The sequence below is a fragment of the Fulvia fulva genome, chromosome 6, assembly GCF_020509005.1.
Source record: "Fulvia fulva chromosome 6, complete sequence".
NCBI classification, from domain to species: Eukaryota; Fungi; Ascomycota; class Dothideomycetes; order Mycosphaerellales; family Mycosphaerellaceae; genus Fulvia; species Fulvia fulva.
The window spans coordinates 2,837,904-2,854,643 of NC_063017.1; the positions used below are offsets into that span (position 1 = coordinate 2,837,904).

The 16,740-nt window shown below is 53.7% G+C and overlaps 9 protein-coding genes across 9 annotated transcripts; 6 read left to right on the top strand and 3 right to left on the bottom strand.

Moving 5' to 3' along the window:
- Window positions 1-660: 660 nt before the first annotated feature.
- CLAFUR5_07147 (uncharacterized protein) lies at window positions 661-2,615 on the top strand (the record flags this gene model as incomplete). Its single annotated transcript, XM_047906295.1, has 4 exons — window positions 661-749; window positions 981-1,209; window positions 1,262-2,354; window positions 2,416-2,615. The coding sequence occupies 4 exons, from the start codon at window positions 661-663 to the stop codon at window positions 2,613-2,615; spliced, it is 1,611 nt and encodes a 536-aa protein (XP_047763724.1).
- A 1,354-nt stretch (window positions 2,616-3,969) lies between these two features.
- Window positions 3,970-4,203, top strand: CLAFUR5_07148 (uncharacterized protein; the record flags this gene model as incomplete). The annotated part of the gene is made up of 1 exon (XM_047906296.1): window positions 3,970-4,203. One exon carries the CDS (start codon window positions 3,970-3,972, stop codon window positions 4,201-4,203), a length of 234 nt encoding a protein of 77 aa, XP_047763721.1.
- A 246-nt stretch (window positions 4,204-4,449) lies between these two features.
- CLAFUR5_07149 (Phospholipid scramblase family protein) lies at window positions 4,450-6,216 on the bottom strand (the record flags this gene model as incomplete). The annotated part of the gene is made up of 1 exon (XM_047906297.1): window positions 4,450-6,216. The coding sequence occupies one exon, from the start codon at window positions 6,214-6,216 to the stop codon at window positions 4,450-4,452; it is 1,767 nt and encodes a 588-aa protein (XP_047763722.1).
- A 491-nt stretch (window positions 6,217-6,707) lies between these two features.
- Window positions 6,708-8,081, top strand: CLAFUR5_07150 (putative tRNA-splicing endonuclease subunit sen2; the record flags this gene model as incomplete). Its single annotated transcript, XM_047906298.1, has 1 exon — window positions 6,708-8,081. The coding sequence occupies one exon, from the start codon at window positions 6,708-6,710 to the stop codon at window positions 8,079-8,081; it is 1,374 nt and encodes a 457-aa protein (XP_047763598.1).
- A 366-nt stretch (window positions 8,082-8,447) lies between these two features.
- Window positions 8,448-10,092, top strand: CLAFUR5_07151 (Cytochrome P450 monooxygenase orf2; the record flags this gene model as incomplete). Its single annotated transcript, XM_047906299.1, has 4 exons — window positions 8,448-8,519; window positions 8,578-8,719; window positions 8,768-9,440; window positions 9,495-10,092. The coding sequence occupies 4 exons, from the start codon at window positions 8,448-8,450 to the stop codon at window positions 10,090-10,092; spliced, it is 1,485 nt and encodes a 494-aa protein (XP_047763597.1).
- A 438-nt stretch (window positions 10,093-10,530) lies between these two features.
- Window positions 10,531-10,884, bottom strand: CLAFUR5_07152 (uncharacterized protein; the record flags this gene model as incomplete). Its single annotated transcript, XM_047906300.1, has 1 exon — window positions 10,531-10,884. One exon carries the CDS (start codon window positions 10,882-10,884, stop codon window positions 10,531-10,533), a length of 354 nt encoding a protein of 117 aa, XP_047763600.1.
- An 882-nt stretch (window positions 10,885-11,766) lies between these two features.
- On the top strand, window positions 11,767-13,639 carry CLAFUR5_07153 (Acetolactate synthase large subunit; the record flags this gene model as incomplete). Its single annotated transcript, XM_047906301.1, has 2 exons — window positions 11,767-11,946; window positions 11,996-13,639. The coding sequence occupies 2 exons, from the start codon at window positions 11,767-11,769 to the stop codon at window positions 13,637-13,639; spliced, it is 1,824 nt and encodes a 607-aa protein (XP_047763599.1).
- Window positions 13,640-13,739: 100 nt separating this feature from the next.
- CLAFUR5_07154 (uncharacterized protein) lies at window positions 13,740-14,321 on the bottom strand (the record flags this gene model as incomplete). Its single annotated transcript, XM_047906302.1, has 2 exons — window positions 13,740-14,143; window positions 14,192-14,321. The coding sequence occupies 2 exons, from the start codon at window positions 14,319-14,321 to the stop codon at window positions 13,740-13,742; spliced, it is 534 nt and encodes a 177-aa protein (XP_047763465.1).
- Window positions 14,322-15,274: 953 nt separating this feature from the next.
- Window positions 15,275-16,496, top strand: CLAFUR5_07155 (uncharacterized protein; the record flags this gene model as incomplete). The annotated part of the gene is made up of 5 exons (XM_047906303.1): window positions 15,275-15,430; window positions 15,480-15,519; window positions 15,576-15,603; window positions 15,670-15,826; window positions 15,879-16,496. 5 exons carry the CDS (start codon window positions 15,275-15,277, stop codon window positions 16,494-16,496), a joined length of 999 nt encoding a protein of 332 aa, XP_047763364.1.
- Window positions 16,497-16,740: the final 244 nt, after the last annotated feature.

Here is a 16,740-nt window from a genome sequence, read left to right on the forward strand (position 1 = left end):
TGTCGACAGTCTGGCCATGTCGTAAGTGCTTCACCATTCGAGGAGTGATCAAGCGACAGATAACATACCATAGAACAGGCCAGCTTGGTAGCATACAAGCCATCACAAACGCAAATATGCGGCATCTTTTCATCAACTTCATGCTGTATGCGTGATGTTGGAGAGGAGCAATAACCGCTACACTACTTTACTGAATGGCGGAGAAGTCGAGGCGAGGCGTCGGCGTCATACAGCAAATGTCTGTCAAAGGACGGCAGACACATCGCAATCGGCGTACGGCACAGGGGGTTCGAAGACAGCACGTGTTGACGCCGCATGATTCTGAGCTCAGACACGAGGTGATTCAATGAGCTGATCGACCTGAGAACAATTCGCTCTCGCATTTGAATCCGTCGGGACTGTTTTTGCGAAGAGGTACGGACGACTCGGATTTTGGCGGGGCAATCTTCGACTACGGCAGTGAATGAGTTCTACACAGCATGTGACGCGGCGGTCGGCACATCGGCTTAGGCTTCTCGAACTGTAATTTAATCTCTTGAGTTCTTCGTAACACCTGCTTCCACACAGTTTTGGTCCTCTTCATCAACACTCAAACCCACCAGCTCAATCTTGTGGTCGCAACACTCCCTCTCTCGCATCTTCACGATCGCATCAGCAAGCATGGCTGGCGGCGAGTCTGCCAACCCGTATGCGCTGACTGAAGGTGAAATAATAACCGACAGCGAACAGAAGCAGAAGCAGAAGCAGAAGTAACGGAAGGTGCAGAAGAAACAGCGCACTAAGCAGAATGAGAGCAATCTACCTCAAGCCAACGCCAGTAGCGCGACACGCTCTTATGGCGATGTTCATCGTCACCATCCCGCTCCTTCTCTACCGTGCATTCTGCATCATCTGAGAGTTCAGCCCACTTCGAGAAGCACGACAAGTTCCTCAGCGACAATGAGGATCCGAGTCTCATGTCGTCTACTACCATCAACAAGTCCAGTTCCACATCCGGCGAGAACTCATGGTCGGCCAAGTGAGGATGATAGCCTGAGTGGCGAGTCTTCACCTCGAATGGGTGCCGAGTCATTCAAGCTACTATGCGACGTGAGTGTCTCGCCTCGTCTGAGTGCGCTCATTCGCGTTGTAATCGCCAACGCCACCACCTTGACCGCACAGAAGATCGAGGAGCAGAGATCTGCCGCAGGCGAATTCGGCCTGAACCATGTAGCACAAGAGAAGCGCCCACGCAGAAGTCGAGGAAGCTCTCAGGATTCAGCTCCTGCGAGAGGCACTCGAACGAAACCCGGATCAGTACACTACCGTCGACTGTGACCTGGTGCTATCTGCTTCGCTCTATGGCTATGTTCAGGATGGAGATGAGAACCCTCCCTTGCTGGGCACCAATCCTGGAAATATTGTACGAGACACCTTCAAGATCGTCAAGAAGTTTTTGGCCAAGGCCGCAGAGCAGAGAGCAGCGGCATCGATGGCGGAACAGTCACTACCAGAGGCCACACCGAGAACAGCTTCAAAGCAGCTCACGGCAGTGCAAGCGTCGAAAGCCGAGAAACTGGACAACCGTGCTAAGGATCTTCCATCGGCTGGGAAACTGCAGACTATCGAGCGTAGACGCTTCATGCGCGCCCTCAAGCGCGGTGCGGCCGCGTTTGAGGATTACCTCGCAGCCAACCCGAATGGCTTCATCCTCTTGATAAAAGCAGTTGCAGCGGGCGGAAAAGTCGCGCTGCTCGTGCTCCAAATCGCTAGAGCGAGTGGATGGATAGCAAGTCGGTTGGTTGGAGGCGGCGCTGTTGGAGTCCGGATCTTCACGCGCGCAGCTTTGGGCTTTCTCCAGCTGCTTCGAGATGTCGCCAATGACCCCGAGCATCTGGAAGCACGACCGGCCCCCGGAGTTGGCGTCATGATGGACAAGGTCCAGACTCCATCTTGGATTGGGCTTCCTGTTCTCATGAACTCCTACCAGTACGAGATGCAGAGAAAGGATGAGAACCCTGTGGTGTACGATGGCCCGGAACCGGAGCCAGACATTCGCGCTCCGCTCAGTGACTCGATGCGACGCTACCGAGAGCTGCCGCAGATCCCTCGCCAGCGCCCGCCGCAGCGCTTCCTCTTCGACAGGACAGTGGATTGCCAAGCCCAGGAGAAGCACGCTGAGTGGGCTCTTGACGACTTCCAGCGCTTCGGAGACGTGACGACTACGGTGTACGACCATGTCATCTGCCTCGATATCACAGTTCCGCCCTTCGCTTACCTGTGCAGCGGCGCGGAGGAGATTGTTGATGGTCACATCTACCGCGTTCTGCAACCCGGCAATTCGCGCCGCCAGCAGGGCTACCCGTTGCCCCTTGGTTCGCAACAGATCCTCGAAGCACGCCAGCATGAAGAAGAGCGGATGGAGCGTCTGATAAGTTGCCCCTGCTCTCGCTGCATTCTTCCTGCTTCGTGACCCCAAAGCGGAGCGCTGGACAGAGGAAATACGTCAAGATGCCGAGTTCGACAAGCTCGAAGAGTTCACGGACAGCACGACTTGGGTATTCGGTGCAGAGAGTATCCTCAAAGTTGACCTAGAGAACGAGCAACTCGAGACCTTGAAGAGTGGGGTGCTCTAGAAGGTGTACTGCTCCTGAGATCTTCGACGCCTCTGGGACAAGTCGGTGCGTCTACACACTACCTACTTTTGCCTGGAGTTTGGGTTGTCTGCTTTTATTGTGGGCGTTCTGCCCAACTGGCCATCGGAGTTCTTCGACCGTACAGATCTGGTTCAGTCCAGGGCTGGAATACGGAAGTTTGGCGTTACGAGTTGCTTGGATTGCTGTTGGAACAACGATGGAACCTGCTGGCGTTTGGAAGCATCGAGATACCCTAATTGCTTCGTGTCAATCAACGTAATGTATGATAATCAACATTAACCACAACTGTGTAACAACTGCAAGGCCTCGCTTCCTAAACCTCGTGCCTCTGTCCTACCATCTGTACACGAACATCGGTTGACAGATGTGAAGTGCAGTCAATCTCCCAACATTTCGGCTCCGACATCAAGGCACGCACTGTACACACGCACTGCACACCACCGGGAAGGAGCTACGTAGCACGTAACTCGAAGCTCTCCATTGGACAGTGTGCTGGAACCCTCTTAGCCCTTGGTGCAAAGTGGAGTCGCTTTTCTGCAAACATCCGTTAGTATACTGCGCTCTGAGACCAATCTGTTGCTGCGCGTCACGTTTTGCGAAGCCCTAGTAGTCGTTAATTATCGAGCAGGAAACAGAGGTGCTTCCTGCCCGTTGTAGCGTTGTGGAGTGAGAGATGACCTGCCCTCACTCTGGTGTGGATCCCGCGAACTGCGTACGGCCGTTAGTTGGTGGTTGGCATTGGCGAATCAGATGGGCGAATTTCGGCGCTAAGGTTCAGCCGCGAGTGAATCCTTCGGTGGTTGGTTTGCCTAAGGCAGCATATTTTGGTTTCCTCGCACGACTTGCTCGTTGCTTGTATGTCTTTCTCTTCCTTTCTGTGTTGCAACAATTGTCATCTGTTTTCAGTGTCGGGGCTGCAACTCTTGCCTGATTGATTTCTGCGAGTCATCGGCTGAGGCGCAACTTAGACCATGTTCTAGACCGGAACGTTGAATGCCAGCTTGGCGGAGGACTGCACTGCTCCAGTCAAACTTGAATCCACGCCCCGTCGCAAGGCTATCTCAAGCACATCCTCGGGTGATATTCCAATGTTGGTCCCCAACAATGACCCGCCGCCCAAAGAATGGGCCGTTAACCTCACACTCGACAAATCCTCCATCGGCTCAGACAACGTCCTCAAACTGACCTTCTACTTCATGCTCCTCAGTACCAGCGATGAGCGACCTCTCCGTTACAACTGCACCTTGACCACCATAGAGGAGAAGGGGAAGTCGGTGGCGGAGGGTACAGCATCTCAATCCCGCCCTTTGATATCGTGCTGATGACCTCAGGCATGGAGTTCCCTTTCATCCCCTCGATCGTGAATGAAGATGGCTTCACCACCGACCAGATCATGGGGGACCGATGGACTGCTTCGAGGAAAGTGCATGTAGATGCCGGTGAGGGCGAAGAGATCCTCATCAAGTTGGAGGATGTGGTGTTGAAGTTGTGGAGGGGGAAGTGTATGGCGAAGGCCAGGATTGAGCAGACGGGAGAGATACTGACCACGAACAATTGGGAGAAGTGATTCTGGACTCATGCGGGTCGAGGTTGAGAGGAGTGATGGGACCTGGAAGCTGGGTTTCCTTGCGTTTGGGTCTTTTGGGTGCCAATCCATGGCAGGCTGTCTCGAGCGGAGACGTGCTCTATCATATACCTCCAGTTGCTGTCATATCCTACATCCTCGTCCATGCCCCCTATCTGTATCTTGACAGTTCCGCTAAGATCGCCGCTCGCGCCATGCATAAATCAGAGAGGAGTTTCGTCATGTCGTTCAGTCGCCAAAGAAGTCGCTTATCACATCTGCCCATCCTCCTCCTCCTCCCCCGCCATCACCTCCCTCGCCACCCATGCCTGGCGGCGGTCCGTCACTGGGAGGTCCGCCACCACCACCTCCCCAAGGATCATCGTTCTCGCCCCAGACATCATCGGCGCCAGGCCTGTTCTCTGAGTGCTCCGGCGATTGGCCTGCTCCGAACGGCTCGTTATTTGTCGGACTTGCGTCGTCACCACCTCTTTGTCCAGAAGCACCACGCTGCATTGCTTCGTAGCCAGCCATGGTTCCTGCGCCGGCAATCGCCCCTTCGCTGCCCGCACCGGCAGCTCCACCAAGACCACGCCCGGCGGTACCCGCAGCACCTTCCATAGCTCCCGCTCCTTCAGCTGCACCTCCAGCGGCCCCGGCCCCTGCCCCAGCGGCACCGCCCTCTGCTGCTCCTCCACCCATGGGCCAGAAGATCGGCATGAAGCCTCCTCCACCTACGGAAGAGTGTCTAGAGAAGTAGTCGAAGTCGATGCTTACGGCAGTCGCGAGCATCACTGCCCTCTGGTCCAGTGTCATCGCCGCAGCCTCTCGTTCGTGTCTTGCCACTTCCTGACCGCTGGCATCCTGCAGAGCGGACGTCTGCGCAGCACTGTCCATTCTCAGTGCATAGACACCCGTATCAGTGAAGATTTCTCTTGCGAAGCCGACAAAGTTGCGGTTGACGCTACCGATAGTATTCTGATCTTCGCCTTTGAGTGTGAAGTCCCAAGACAGAAATGGCTCGTTTACATGTGCGAATTGTACCATGCCAGCCTCAATAGCTTGATCAGGTGCCTTTGATTCCGTCAGTGCAATTGTGTCGGAAGTGGGCTTCTCGCCAGACTCGATGCGTAGGTTCTCGTCTCGGGGAGCTTCGATTGGCCGATAACTGAACAGATCGTATTTTCGGCGTAGGGGTGCCCATCGCTGTTGAGCTTCACCGATGATGCGCATCTCCTCCAGGTTCAGAGGCGAGACTTGCGACACTGCTCCTTGGTTTACGACCGAGTTAGCGGACGTGCCCTGCAGTGCCGTTGAGGTCTCCATATCGGCATATCCGCCTTCTGGCACTGGGTCGTAAATCCTGATACGACTGTTGATGTATGCAAAGGGTCTGTGTATACGCAGCACTTCTCTTTCTTGTCTGTCGAAGATGTGTGTTGTGAAGCTCCTGTGCGTCTTGAACATCTGTCTGGCGAAAGCACTTCCAAGGCCATGATCTTTCTCCGCGATGTAACCCAACGTTTGACCTTGGCCATCCATGATCACGTATCTGTTTGCCTGCTCCATGCCAATGATGATGTTCATCATTTCGATCTGTCGTTGGATGACCAGACTGCTGTTCCCAAGGATCGAGAGTGCTGGATGGTCCGGCGGGAGGATGGCATTCGGACCGTCTGGGATGTGCACTTCGGTGACCAGATCTGAGGTGTCGGCCTCTGCGAGGGCTGTGGCGAGTTGTGCATTACGTCCAGGTTGTTGTGCCTGCTCTGGTTGGGACTCTCCCTCTTGTATAGCCTTGTCTTGGTTCTCATTCTGCGAATCGTCTTTCTTTGGCTCCCCTGGTCGCGATGCCCAGGGACGATCTTGAGGCGGCGGCTTCTGTAGCCATCTTCGTTGCGATAGTGGTGCTAGCTCGGGGCGAAGTCTGCTATTGACTCTGCCGGGGACCGCGCCAGTGTGGTGGAGATTCGATACTCCTCTAGGCAGGCGAAGAGACCATCGTGCGGTAGCCATCGTCGAAGCTCGCGAAGATACACAAGATGATGCTTGAACGTGAAAGTGAAGGCGGACATCACTCCTATGGTCCCACGGTCCCTCGAAATACTTCATATGCAGGGATCATCACAAGCTTTCGGCCCGATCTCCGTTCTTCTGACCCAGAAGTAACCTTAACTGTCTTGACTAAACATTAGCATACCTAGTATTACTCACTTCAGCACATGCATAGACACATTGACGGAGCTCATAGTTATCTGCTACCGCCACACCCCAGAATCTCGATCAACGCCATATCTCACTTGCAGCACGCGACTCAAAGTCCTTAACAGAGACTCTTCGAAAATTCAGCTTGGTCGATCCATTGGACTAATTTCTCACGACCAGCCATATCTTGTAACTCTGGACACAGCGCTCTAACCGTGGCGATACTGACCTGGAAGGCGTCGCATCAGAAGGCCGTTCGTTGCAGAGAGTGGCAAGTGGCGAGCTGGAAATATAGATTCACAATGTCGTGGCTATACTGTTTAGCCACGACCGGCAGGATGGACTATGTGACTGTTCCTGATGAGCCCAGTGCCAACGGCGAGCCTGCTGAAGCTGTCAAGACGGTGTCAACCGAGGCCAGCACAAACGGACAAGCAACCACACCATCACCTCAGAAACCACGAAAACGGAAACCAAACTATAACTTGATCCACAAGAAGCCTTTGCCCCTCGAAGCGTATCCATTACCAGCTTTCCATCCGACAAATCCAATCTCACTACTACGGTTGGCATACACATATCTATTTCACCTGGTCTCGCCACCATCATCCCATCCAGCAGAGCTATACATCGGCTACTTCTCACCAGAGAGTAGGTCCGTTCACGTCACAGATCCAAAACATGCCAGAGCACTATGGGAAATGGGCTTCTTCGGCAAGGGTACACTCAGCAGAAGTGAACCGAGCTGGCTAGATCGAGAGAAAGCACAGCGGAAAGCGGATCGAACTGGAGGCGGGACAGCGGAAGAGGCCACCAACAAACGCAGAGCTGAACGTAAAATGTTCAAGCTCGAGCGTGCGAGAATAGAGGCCGAACGTATTGAGAAGCAAAAGCTGGTTGAAGAGGGGAAATTAGACCCCTCTGTGCTCGAGAATCTGGAGACAGATGCTGCAATTGCGAAGAGGATCCTTGAGGAGCACAATAGTGCACAAACAGAAGCGAACATGAAAGATCTGGATCGAGCGGAGCCCATCGGAACGAACGATGATTTGCATCAGGATCTGGATAGTATTGAGGACCAGGAACACTTACAGCTGACCCTGGAGGAAGCCTTCTTCCTCTCGTATGGCCTTGGTGTACTTTCGATCTGCTATCATCATCCGACCGCTGGACCACACGAACCGTTCACCAATCACAATCTCCTCACACGATTCTCTCACCACAGTATCTTTCCACCACAATCAGCCTCTTCAATCGTGCCACCAGACAACCAATTCCTCCTCAACTACGTCGTGTACCACCATTTTCGATCCTTGGGCTGGGTTGTCCGGCCAGGCGTCAAATTTGCGGTTGACTACCTCCTCTACTTCCGTGGCCCAGTCTTCTCTCATGCAGAATTCGCCGTGATCATTGTGCCTTCGTACACGGACCCCTACTGGAAAACCAAGCAAGGTGTAAAGGAGAGACGAGTCAAGCAGACCAACGACTGGTGGTGGATGCACTGTATTAACCGAGTCCAGAGTCAAGTGCTGAAGACACTTGTACTTTGCTATGTTGAGATTCCTGCACCATCAGCTATCAACGGAACGGAGGATGACGTTGGTGCTTTACTGAAGACCTTCAAGGTCCGGGAATTCGTGGTCAAGAGATGGGTGGCGAACCGACAGAGAGATTGATCCAATGGCCAAGAACGAAATCAAGTGCATGAGTAAGCACGCGCTCCTTGAAGCGGCTGATAGAGAGTTGCCTCTGGCACCAGCGCAAAGGATACTGCCCACAGTGATGAATGGTCACGTGCAGTCATTCCCGCAGGAACAGTGCCGAGCCTTGGTGATCGACACCACGCGTCAAGTCAGCCGTAGCCCTAGCATGAAGAGGATGCTGCAGCAGACTTAAAGCAGTACCACCTCAGACTCTGTGACACTGGTTCAATCCGAACGTGTACGCTCGTGCAACAAGTCGCGCGCAGACGTTTTCTGCTGCGAGTATAAAAGACTTACGGCTCGCGATAAACTTTTAAACATCAGCCAACACTCGTGACGATGCACAACCCGCTGAACGATATGCCGCCTTCGTTCTATGCTGTGATTGTCCTCGCCATTGGAGCCATCGTCGTAAGATGCGTTGAAAGGCAGTCGACCCAGATTTTGTGCGAACTGACATTGAGCGTAGTGGAAGACTTGCAAGGCTTTGACCAACCCGCTTGCCCATCTTCCAGGACCTGCAATCTCGAAATGGACTAACCGTCGCTTTCAACTTGCTGTCATGACTGGAGAGAGGACAAGGTACGAGCATGCACTGCATGAACGCTATGGTGAGTATCAGTAGAACCTGGAGTAAGCACGCAACTCACCAGGGAAAGGGCCTGTCGTACGTATCTCGCCTTACGAAGTGTCACTCGCTTCCAGCTCTGCGGCGAAGATGATCTACCAGATCGGCAGTCCGTTCCTCAAGACACCGTGGTACAACATCGCCGTCGGTGATGAATCTGGCCTCTTCACCCTATTAGATTCCAAGGCCTATGCGCGGCATCGAAGGTTGTTGGCGCACAACTACTCAGAAAATTGGATCAAGAACATGGAGCCATACATTGCCGCCAAGACTCGAACCGCAGTATCGAAAATGGCCGCAACAGTCGATCGAAAAGGCTACGTCAATGTCAACGAGTGGTTCTGGTTCATGTCAACCGATGTGATATCGGAAGCAGCGTTTGGCGAGAGCTTTGATCTGCTAAAGATCGGGGGGAAGAACAAGTACATCCATGATCTGGAGATAGACGGCTTGCGTAGCATCCTTCGGGCGGAATTCCCTTTTCTTGGAAAGATTGCTGCGTACATGCTGTTGGGAAATTCTGAAGATGTCGAGCAAGGCAAGATGCGGATGCAGAGCTATACTGAAGGTCGGCTGGCAGCGTACTGGAAAGCCTATGAAGCGGATCCGGAGAACGTCAAGCCGACACTTTTGACCAAGGCATATGCAGCCCTTCAGGATGGTTCGATTTCGCATCGCAGTATGGAAGCAGATGCGCGGACGAAGTGAGTGTACTGATAGCGGATCAGCTTTGGAGTTTGTGGCTGACCATCTCACAGCATCGTTGCCGGAACAGATACGACCGCTTCAACCGCCACCTTCGCAGTCTGGTACTTGTCCAAGCATCCTGAGATAGAGCAAGCCTTGATTGGCGAAGTATCCGCTCTCCCAGAAACCTTCGACGACGAACAACTCAGAACATTACCCTTGCTAGACAAAGTCATCAAAGAGACCCTTCGAATCCGCCCATCAGTCGGACAAGGCCTCCCTCGCGCCGTGCCAGCCGGCGGCGCCACGATCGAAGGCCACTACATCCCGGAAGGAACCACAGTCGCCATCCCAGCATACACGATGCACCGACTCAGATCTGTGTGGCACGATCCGGAGAAGTTCGATCCATCGCGGTGGGATCATGTGACCAAAGACATGAAGGATAGTTTTGTGCCGTTTGGAGGAGGGAGTAGAGTGTGTATTGGCCAGCACTTTTCACAGCTTGAGTTGCGACATGCCCTGGCCAACTTTTATCGAACGTTCAATTCGGGTATGGTGGCGCCGAAGGCGGAGGGGTTCGGTGAGGATGATATGACGCCGATGTCGTTTTTTGTGACGGCGCTGAAGGGGAAGAGGTGTCTGTTGCAGAGAAGGGCGAAGCAGTGATGGAGCGAGGGCTGGTGACAAGGTTGAATGCCGCCGGGCGCTTCGACTTACTGTTGAAGCAAAGGCCTTTGCTGGACAGCAGCAAGGCCGTACCAATGCAGTCGAGCTTGCAGCGCGTCGCCGTGGTGTTCTCCATGGCCATGCGGCCGTTGGACAGCATTTTATGAGTCGAGACCCAAGCTGGCAACGTCCTTTCTCACCAGCCATTGGAGCAAGAACGACACGCGAAAACAATACGCTATTTCGTGCTTAGTCATGATAGACTACCTGTTTCGACGCGTTCCTTGTCCAAATCGTTTTCTCCTCTTCATCAACCAGTCATCGAATTAGCAGAAAGATGACCTGCGCTGCACCAAAGATTTCCCTTCCAACAGCTCCGAACCAGATCTCGCCCACGTCGGCCATGTTGTGGACGTGAGGATACACCTTCTTGAACTGCTACATCACGTAGCCCGTATATGTCGCCATGACACCAAGCGCAACGATCAAGATGATTCCAGGAACCAGTCCGATTCCTGCCAGCACCGATGGCAACGACGGAATACCCAAGGAGATCGTTCCTGCGATCATGACTATCGACGCTTGCCACCATGACAACGTCCGGTACTTGACTGCAGAATCCGACTCGTCGCCGAACGGATCACCAGAGTCGTATTTGCTGCTCCTGCGATGCTCGTCGTATTGTGGTAACGGGTCGCCATCATTCGCCTTTTCTGGATCCTTGGCTATGCTGTTTTCCCTATCGAATGAGGACTTGTCGCCGTGGGCTGGTTCCGTGTCATCGTACGACATATCGTCGAAATTGCAGAAGAATATCTCGAAGGGTGCTATCGAAGTCTACTGTCGGGATTTCTATCGCAGGTAGTACAACTGGGAATCAAGCATAACAAGCATACCTGACCGACTCCGCTTCAGCGCGTATGTGGCTTAAGGTGCGACTTAGTACAATTGCGTAAAGATTCAGGTACGCGGTGATTCTCGTTCGCTGCAATGCAATGCATGGCTCGTGTGCTCAACTCGTGGTGGCTTCTGAGCCAAAGACCAACAGTTGTGACGTCGACATGCTGTTGCGCATCGCAGTTCTGGGAGCGGATCTTCATAACGATTATCTGATTGAGCATCGTCAACTCTTGCCGCTTAGACGAGAGCTTGCATTTTTGAACATCAGATATTAGGGGTTCTTAAATTGCGTGTACGAATGATGGGAGACTCTGATGCGACCATCGACCACATCATGTTTGGAAATCCGGCCGACTCGAAGCACGAGCTGGAGTCAGCACCACCAAGCCTTACGCCGATGACAATACCTGCGACACATGGGTGTTGATGCGAACCATAACAAGTCACGCACCCATCTCGTTCAAACCACGCTTTCGTAGCTGAGAAATACTCACGACGATGGTTAGCATGTCCAGGAGTAGGACCTCGCTTCCGAACGACAGTCGAGATCTGTATGCCGGCTGCATCTGGCTCGAACGAAGCCATGGCGGTTGCAAACGGAATTGACTATCGTCATGGGGTGCGAAGGACGCAAAGAACAAAAGTAGCAGGTGCGACAGTGAACATGACTACACGTTTGCTACGTTGGCAGGATGAACCAACTTGCTTTGGACGTTCGAGAACTTTGTCGTTGGAACACCTTTCGCGAGCCAACAGCTTCGATCAAGTGACAGCATGACGACCGCAGGACATCAATACACAGTCGCAGCCCTCTTCCTGCAGGTTCTTGCAGAATCTGGCGTGGATTACCTCTTCACGGTACTGGGGTCCGACCATGCGAGCATCATCGAAGCATATCAACAACGACAACATGAAGGGAAGGCGTGGCCCAAGATGCTACACTTCCAGCACGAGGTAGGTGAATCTCTCAACTGCCGCTCAAAATTACCACTAACGGGACCAGTTCGTCGCCATATCAGCCGCAGACGGCTACGCCAGAACAACCGGCAAACCACAATGCGTGATTGTGCATGTTGATGTCGGCACAGCAGCACTAGGCCAAGGTCTACATAACGCATCCAGTGGCAGAGCGCCAATGCTGATCTTCGCTGGTCTTGCGCCTTTTACTCTAGGTGGAGAGCTCCCAGCCTCGAGGTCGGAGCATGTGCAGTGGTACCAGGATGTGCCTAACCAGGCTTCGATCGTGGCGCCGTATGCCCGGTATGTGAATGAGATCAAGACGGAGGAACATGTCAGGCTTATGGTGAAGCGAGCGCTTTGCATGGCTTCCACTGGATCGCCAGGACCTGCGTATTTGACTGCAGCGAGAGAGGTTCTAGCGGCACCCGCTAGGGATGACCTCCTGCAGTCAGGAGCTATGACTGCTCAGGTGCCAACATGTAAACTCACAGGTCTCCCTCAAGATGCAGTCCGCACAATCGGCGAAGCGCTACTCCTCGCAGAGAGACCGTTAGTCATCACAGGCTACCTAGGCCGCAACCACGCTGCCGTCCGCCATCTCGTGCGTCTCGCCGATCTTGTTGGAGGCCTGCAAGTCATCGACTCGGAGCTTCGAGAGATGCTCTTCCCAGCACGACACTCAGCATGGACTAGCAGGACCCACGGAAGTGCTGCTGCCATTTCCGAGGCCGATGTCATACTAGTGCTGGACTGTGATGTGCCATGGATCCCAGTGAAGGCTAAGCCTTCGACGACAGCACGCATTTTCCACATTGACATCGATCCGCGGAAGGAGAAGATGCAGCTATTCGATATATCAGCGGAAGCTACATTCCAGGCAGAGTGCGAAGTGGCGTTGCAGCAGCTCTACGAATGGATTCGAGGCCATGATTCTTGGCACGAGCGGTCTTTCCTGCTGAACCACCGGAGGCAGAACTTGGTCGAGAAGCACGCAGAAGGGATTCGAGCTCTCAATGCTCGAGCAGCTCCACGTGGCGATGGAACAATATCAATCGACCACCTCTCCGCTTGTCTACGCCGGATCTTACCAGAGAGTACCACATACGTCCACGACGCTGTCACCAATACCATCCCACTATGTGAGCAGCTCCGCCTCGACAGACCCGGCAGTGGTCTCAGTAAAGGAGGCAGCGGGCTTGGCTGGGCTGGCGGAGCTGCGATCGGCGTCAAGCTTGCTCTTGATAAGTACGATATCAATGACAGGCCACATCTCAAGGAGCGAGGAACCGAGTGTGATGAGGAGTCGTCGAGCAGCCTCGTATGCTGCGTTACTGGAGATGGCGCATTAATGTTTGGTACCCCTGTGTCGACCTTCTGGGCGCAGCATCGACTTGGCACTCCATTCTTGACCATTGTGCTCAACAATGGTGGGTGGAAAGCGACAAGATCTTGCGTTGACGATGTGCACCCAGATGGAATTGCGGCGAAGACGAGGGATGCAGACTGGGGCATCGATCTTAGTCATGATCAATCTGACCATGTTGGCGTGGCCATCGCAGCTTCAAATCACACTCTGTGGGGTAAGAAAGTCACCAGATCGATAGAGCTGGAAGAGGCACTCCTCGAGGCGCGACGCATCGTGCTCGAAGAGAAGCGTGGCGCGATGCTGGAAGTCGTCATTTCTTGATCTCGCTATCAGGGTATCATGAATAGCTGCAGTCAATCATCATCAGTCCCAATGCGGAATCGCCAATTGTCATATCTCATAACCTCATATCCCATAAGACTCATGTCAGCGCCACAGTCGTGCCGCTAATTCTGATGGTCGCAGTATACAACGACCTTCCTCCACCGTTGTTGGCATGCAACACAATCCTCTCGCCGCCTCTTATGATGTCTGCACCTCCAGGCCCACGGAGGCCGCCAGTGCCAGTCTCTACTAACGGCGACGCAGTTCGAGTGTAGGGTCCAGTGATGGAGCTTGCAGTAGCATAGTCTACATTGTAATGCTCTGTCGTGAAGCAGCCAGAGCTGAAGAATAGGAAGTAGGTCGAGCCTGACTTGACCAGCGCCGGAGCTTCGAGGATACCGTCGTCGGAAAGCCCTTGGTGGATCTGGACGCGAATGCCGCTGGCGATTGTACGGGTTGCGAATGCGTACCATTTGTTGTTGACGTTCAAAATGGTAGGGTCTATGATGGTAAGTTCGGGTGCTCCCCAAGGGGCTCAATCTTGCTGACCTGGAAAGTTCTTGCCCTGTATCTCTATGCTTCTTCGTGCTGCTGCGAAGCTTGGGTTCACCGCTGGAGCGCTTGATACTTGCTGCAAACATAGTCCACGTAAAGGCAACAAGAGGCAAATGGTAAGCATCTTGGGCGAACTCCCGAAGCTCTGGCAGTGTGCTATCCCCACTGCGTGCAAGAAGCCGACAAGCGTGAAGAGGAATGCAGGCGCGGACTGACCGCGTTCCAGGACCTGGCAAGTCCATCATGTACTCCAGCACGCTTCTCCTCACGACTAGCCCGGTCTTCAGATCTGCATCGTTGCAGTGTCAAGGCCCGCTTTTGCGTGATGGTCTGGTGGTTGAAGGTCGGGCCACATCTGGTAGGTCATGATGGCCAGAGCACGTCAGTGTAAACATGCCAACCACAGGAGCCGACGGTCAAGCTGCTACTGAGCAACGACACCGCTTGCGACCCGAGATCGACGACATGCTGCGGAGTAGGGTGCAGGTCCTTGGGCTTGCTGCAGGTTCCTAGCATGGTAATGCGTTGATGATGATGAAGGACAGTCGGTGGTGTAGCGGAGGACAACATGTATGTAGCCTGTAGCGCTTGGCTTTGGCCGAGGTCGATGACTCGATGAGAGGAGATGGGACTTCTGATCCTTGACGACGCTGCTCGGCATCTCTCGTATCTTAGAACTACCTCGTAAGCGCACAAATCAGCCTCGAGTGCGACTCGGCAGAACGCCACAGACTTCGCCCCTCGCACCTCTTTGACCACGGTCGACGATAGGTCACGAGCTCGCTCCCGCTCTCCACGTGCGCCACTGCAAGGTGTGCGCGTTGGCCATGCCATGCCATGCCCATGGACTTTGCTATCCTTCCTTCTGCGCCAGCGACATGTATGCATCCGACCTCCCGTCACCTCACCGCTGACATAGCGTCTTCACTGCTACCGCCGATCCTTCCTCCTCGTCCGACGCGGAGAATGGGAACACCTCACCCAGCGCTGCTTTGACTTCGCGTACCTGATGCGAGCTCGACCCGACAACGGCATTGCTGGCCTGCCTCCACCTCGAACCCTTGACTCGTACACACGATGGTGCTGGACGTCCAGAAGCCCGCCCACGGCACCGGCCTGACGGTCGAGGCATGGGCGCAAGGCTACATGTGTGGTAGTCTCATCATCATGGCCTGTGTCGCCATCGCGAACATGAGAAGCCATGTGCTGCTGCACAAGCTGATCGTCATAGAGGTAGGCACTTTTCGGCAACATTTCCCTTGCACGCACTCACCTATCATAGCTGCTGTTCGGTACGCTCCATGGAACCTTCATCTTCACCAGTGAGCGATTGAATTGAACCTACACACATGCCTGCTTGCCGCTAACACGACTTCAGATCCTCCAGTCTACAACTGGTACCTTAGGTATGTGTCTCGACTCTCAAGCACGCCTTATGGCAGCACCGATCGCATCATCTGACATCCTTGTAGCGTTACGGCAATTCTCCTGAACATCAGCTGGAGTCTTCACAATGTCATTGCATGGATGAAGAACAAGCCCTTTCTTGGACGAAAGATAAGCCTGTTCTACATCGGCACCGTCATTCTCGTTCAACCATACTGGGTACTGGAGATTGCCGCCAACTTTGTGAGCAGCCAGGAAGATGGCCTTGCATCCTTATCGTGCTAACCTCTGGTAGCTGTACTTCAGCGGAAAGAGCCGGCTCTTCACCCATACTAGACCGTACGAAGCACTATTCCGGGATCCATGGTGGATCTTCACAACCATCAACCTGTTCTGGAACATCAAATCAAAGTATGAGTTCGGCCTATACGAGCTCGTGCGCGTGTCGCCACGCTTCGGCATTTTGCTGGGCGCCATGATCTTGAGTATCGGCTTTATCATCGTCGACATCCTATCAGTCACGCACGTCATCGACGGCGGCGCATTACCGGACGGCATCAATCCATTCTGGAAGCTTGCATTCGTCTTCAAATGCCTGTCTGATACCATGGTCCTGGACGATTTCAAGACGGCTCTCGACCGCCTCAAGCAGCACAAAATGGACCGCACGGGTAGTGTCATGAGTGATGGTGTCCGTGGCGACTTCGTTGATGTCGAACAAGCTCGGCAGAAGAAGGCAGAAGAACATCGTGCCAAAGCTGAGCTGGAGGAGTATAAGACCAGAACGAGAGACTGGTCGAAGGGCAATGATACCGACTTTCTTGATCTCGAAGCAGCTCTGCGACTGGACGAAGAGGAGCATGGCCAACGCATGGATTCGACGATCTCTGGACGCGGTCTGAAAGGGGGTTGAACGTGCCGTCAGATTGATGTTGATTGGAGTTTGACGATACTGTGTTTGATCGCAGATGATGGAGGAGGTCATATGATTTGCGCACGGACGCTGAAAAGACCACATTGCGAGCGAATCAAGACTGAATAACTGGAAGTCATGCTGCCTAAGGGTGACCCTACTGCAGTACTTGGCTGTAAGGGTGGTCGGCGAAGGTCTCGAAATAGCGAAGGTGGGCATTTGATTGCCAAGGGGCTGGAAGCGA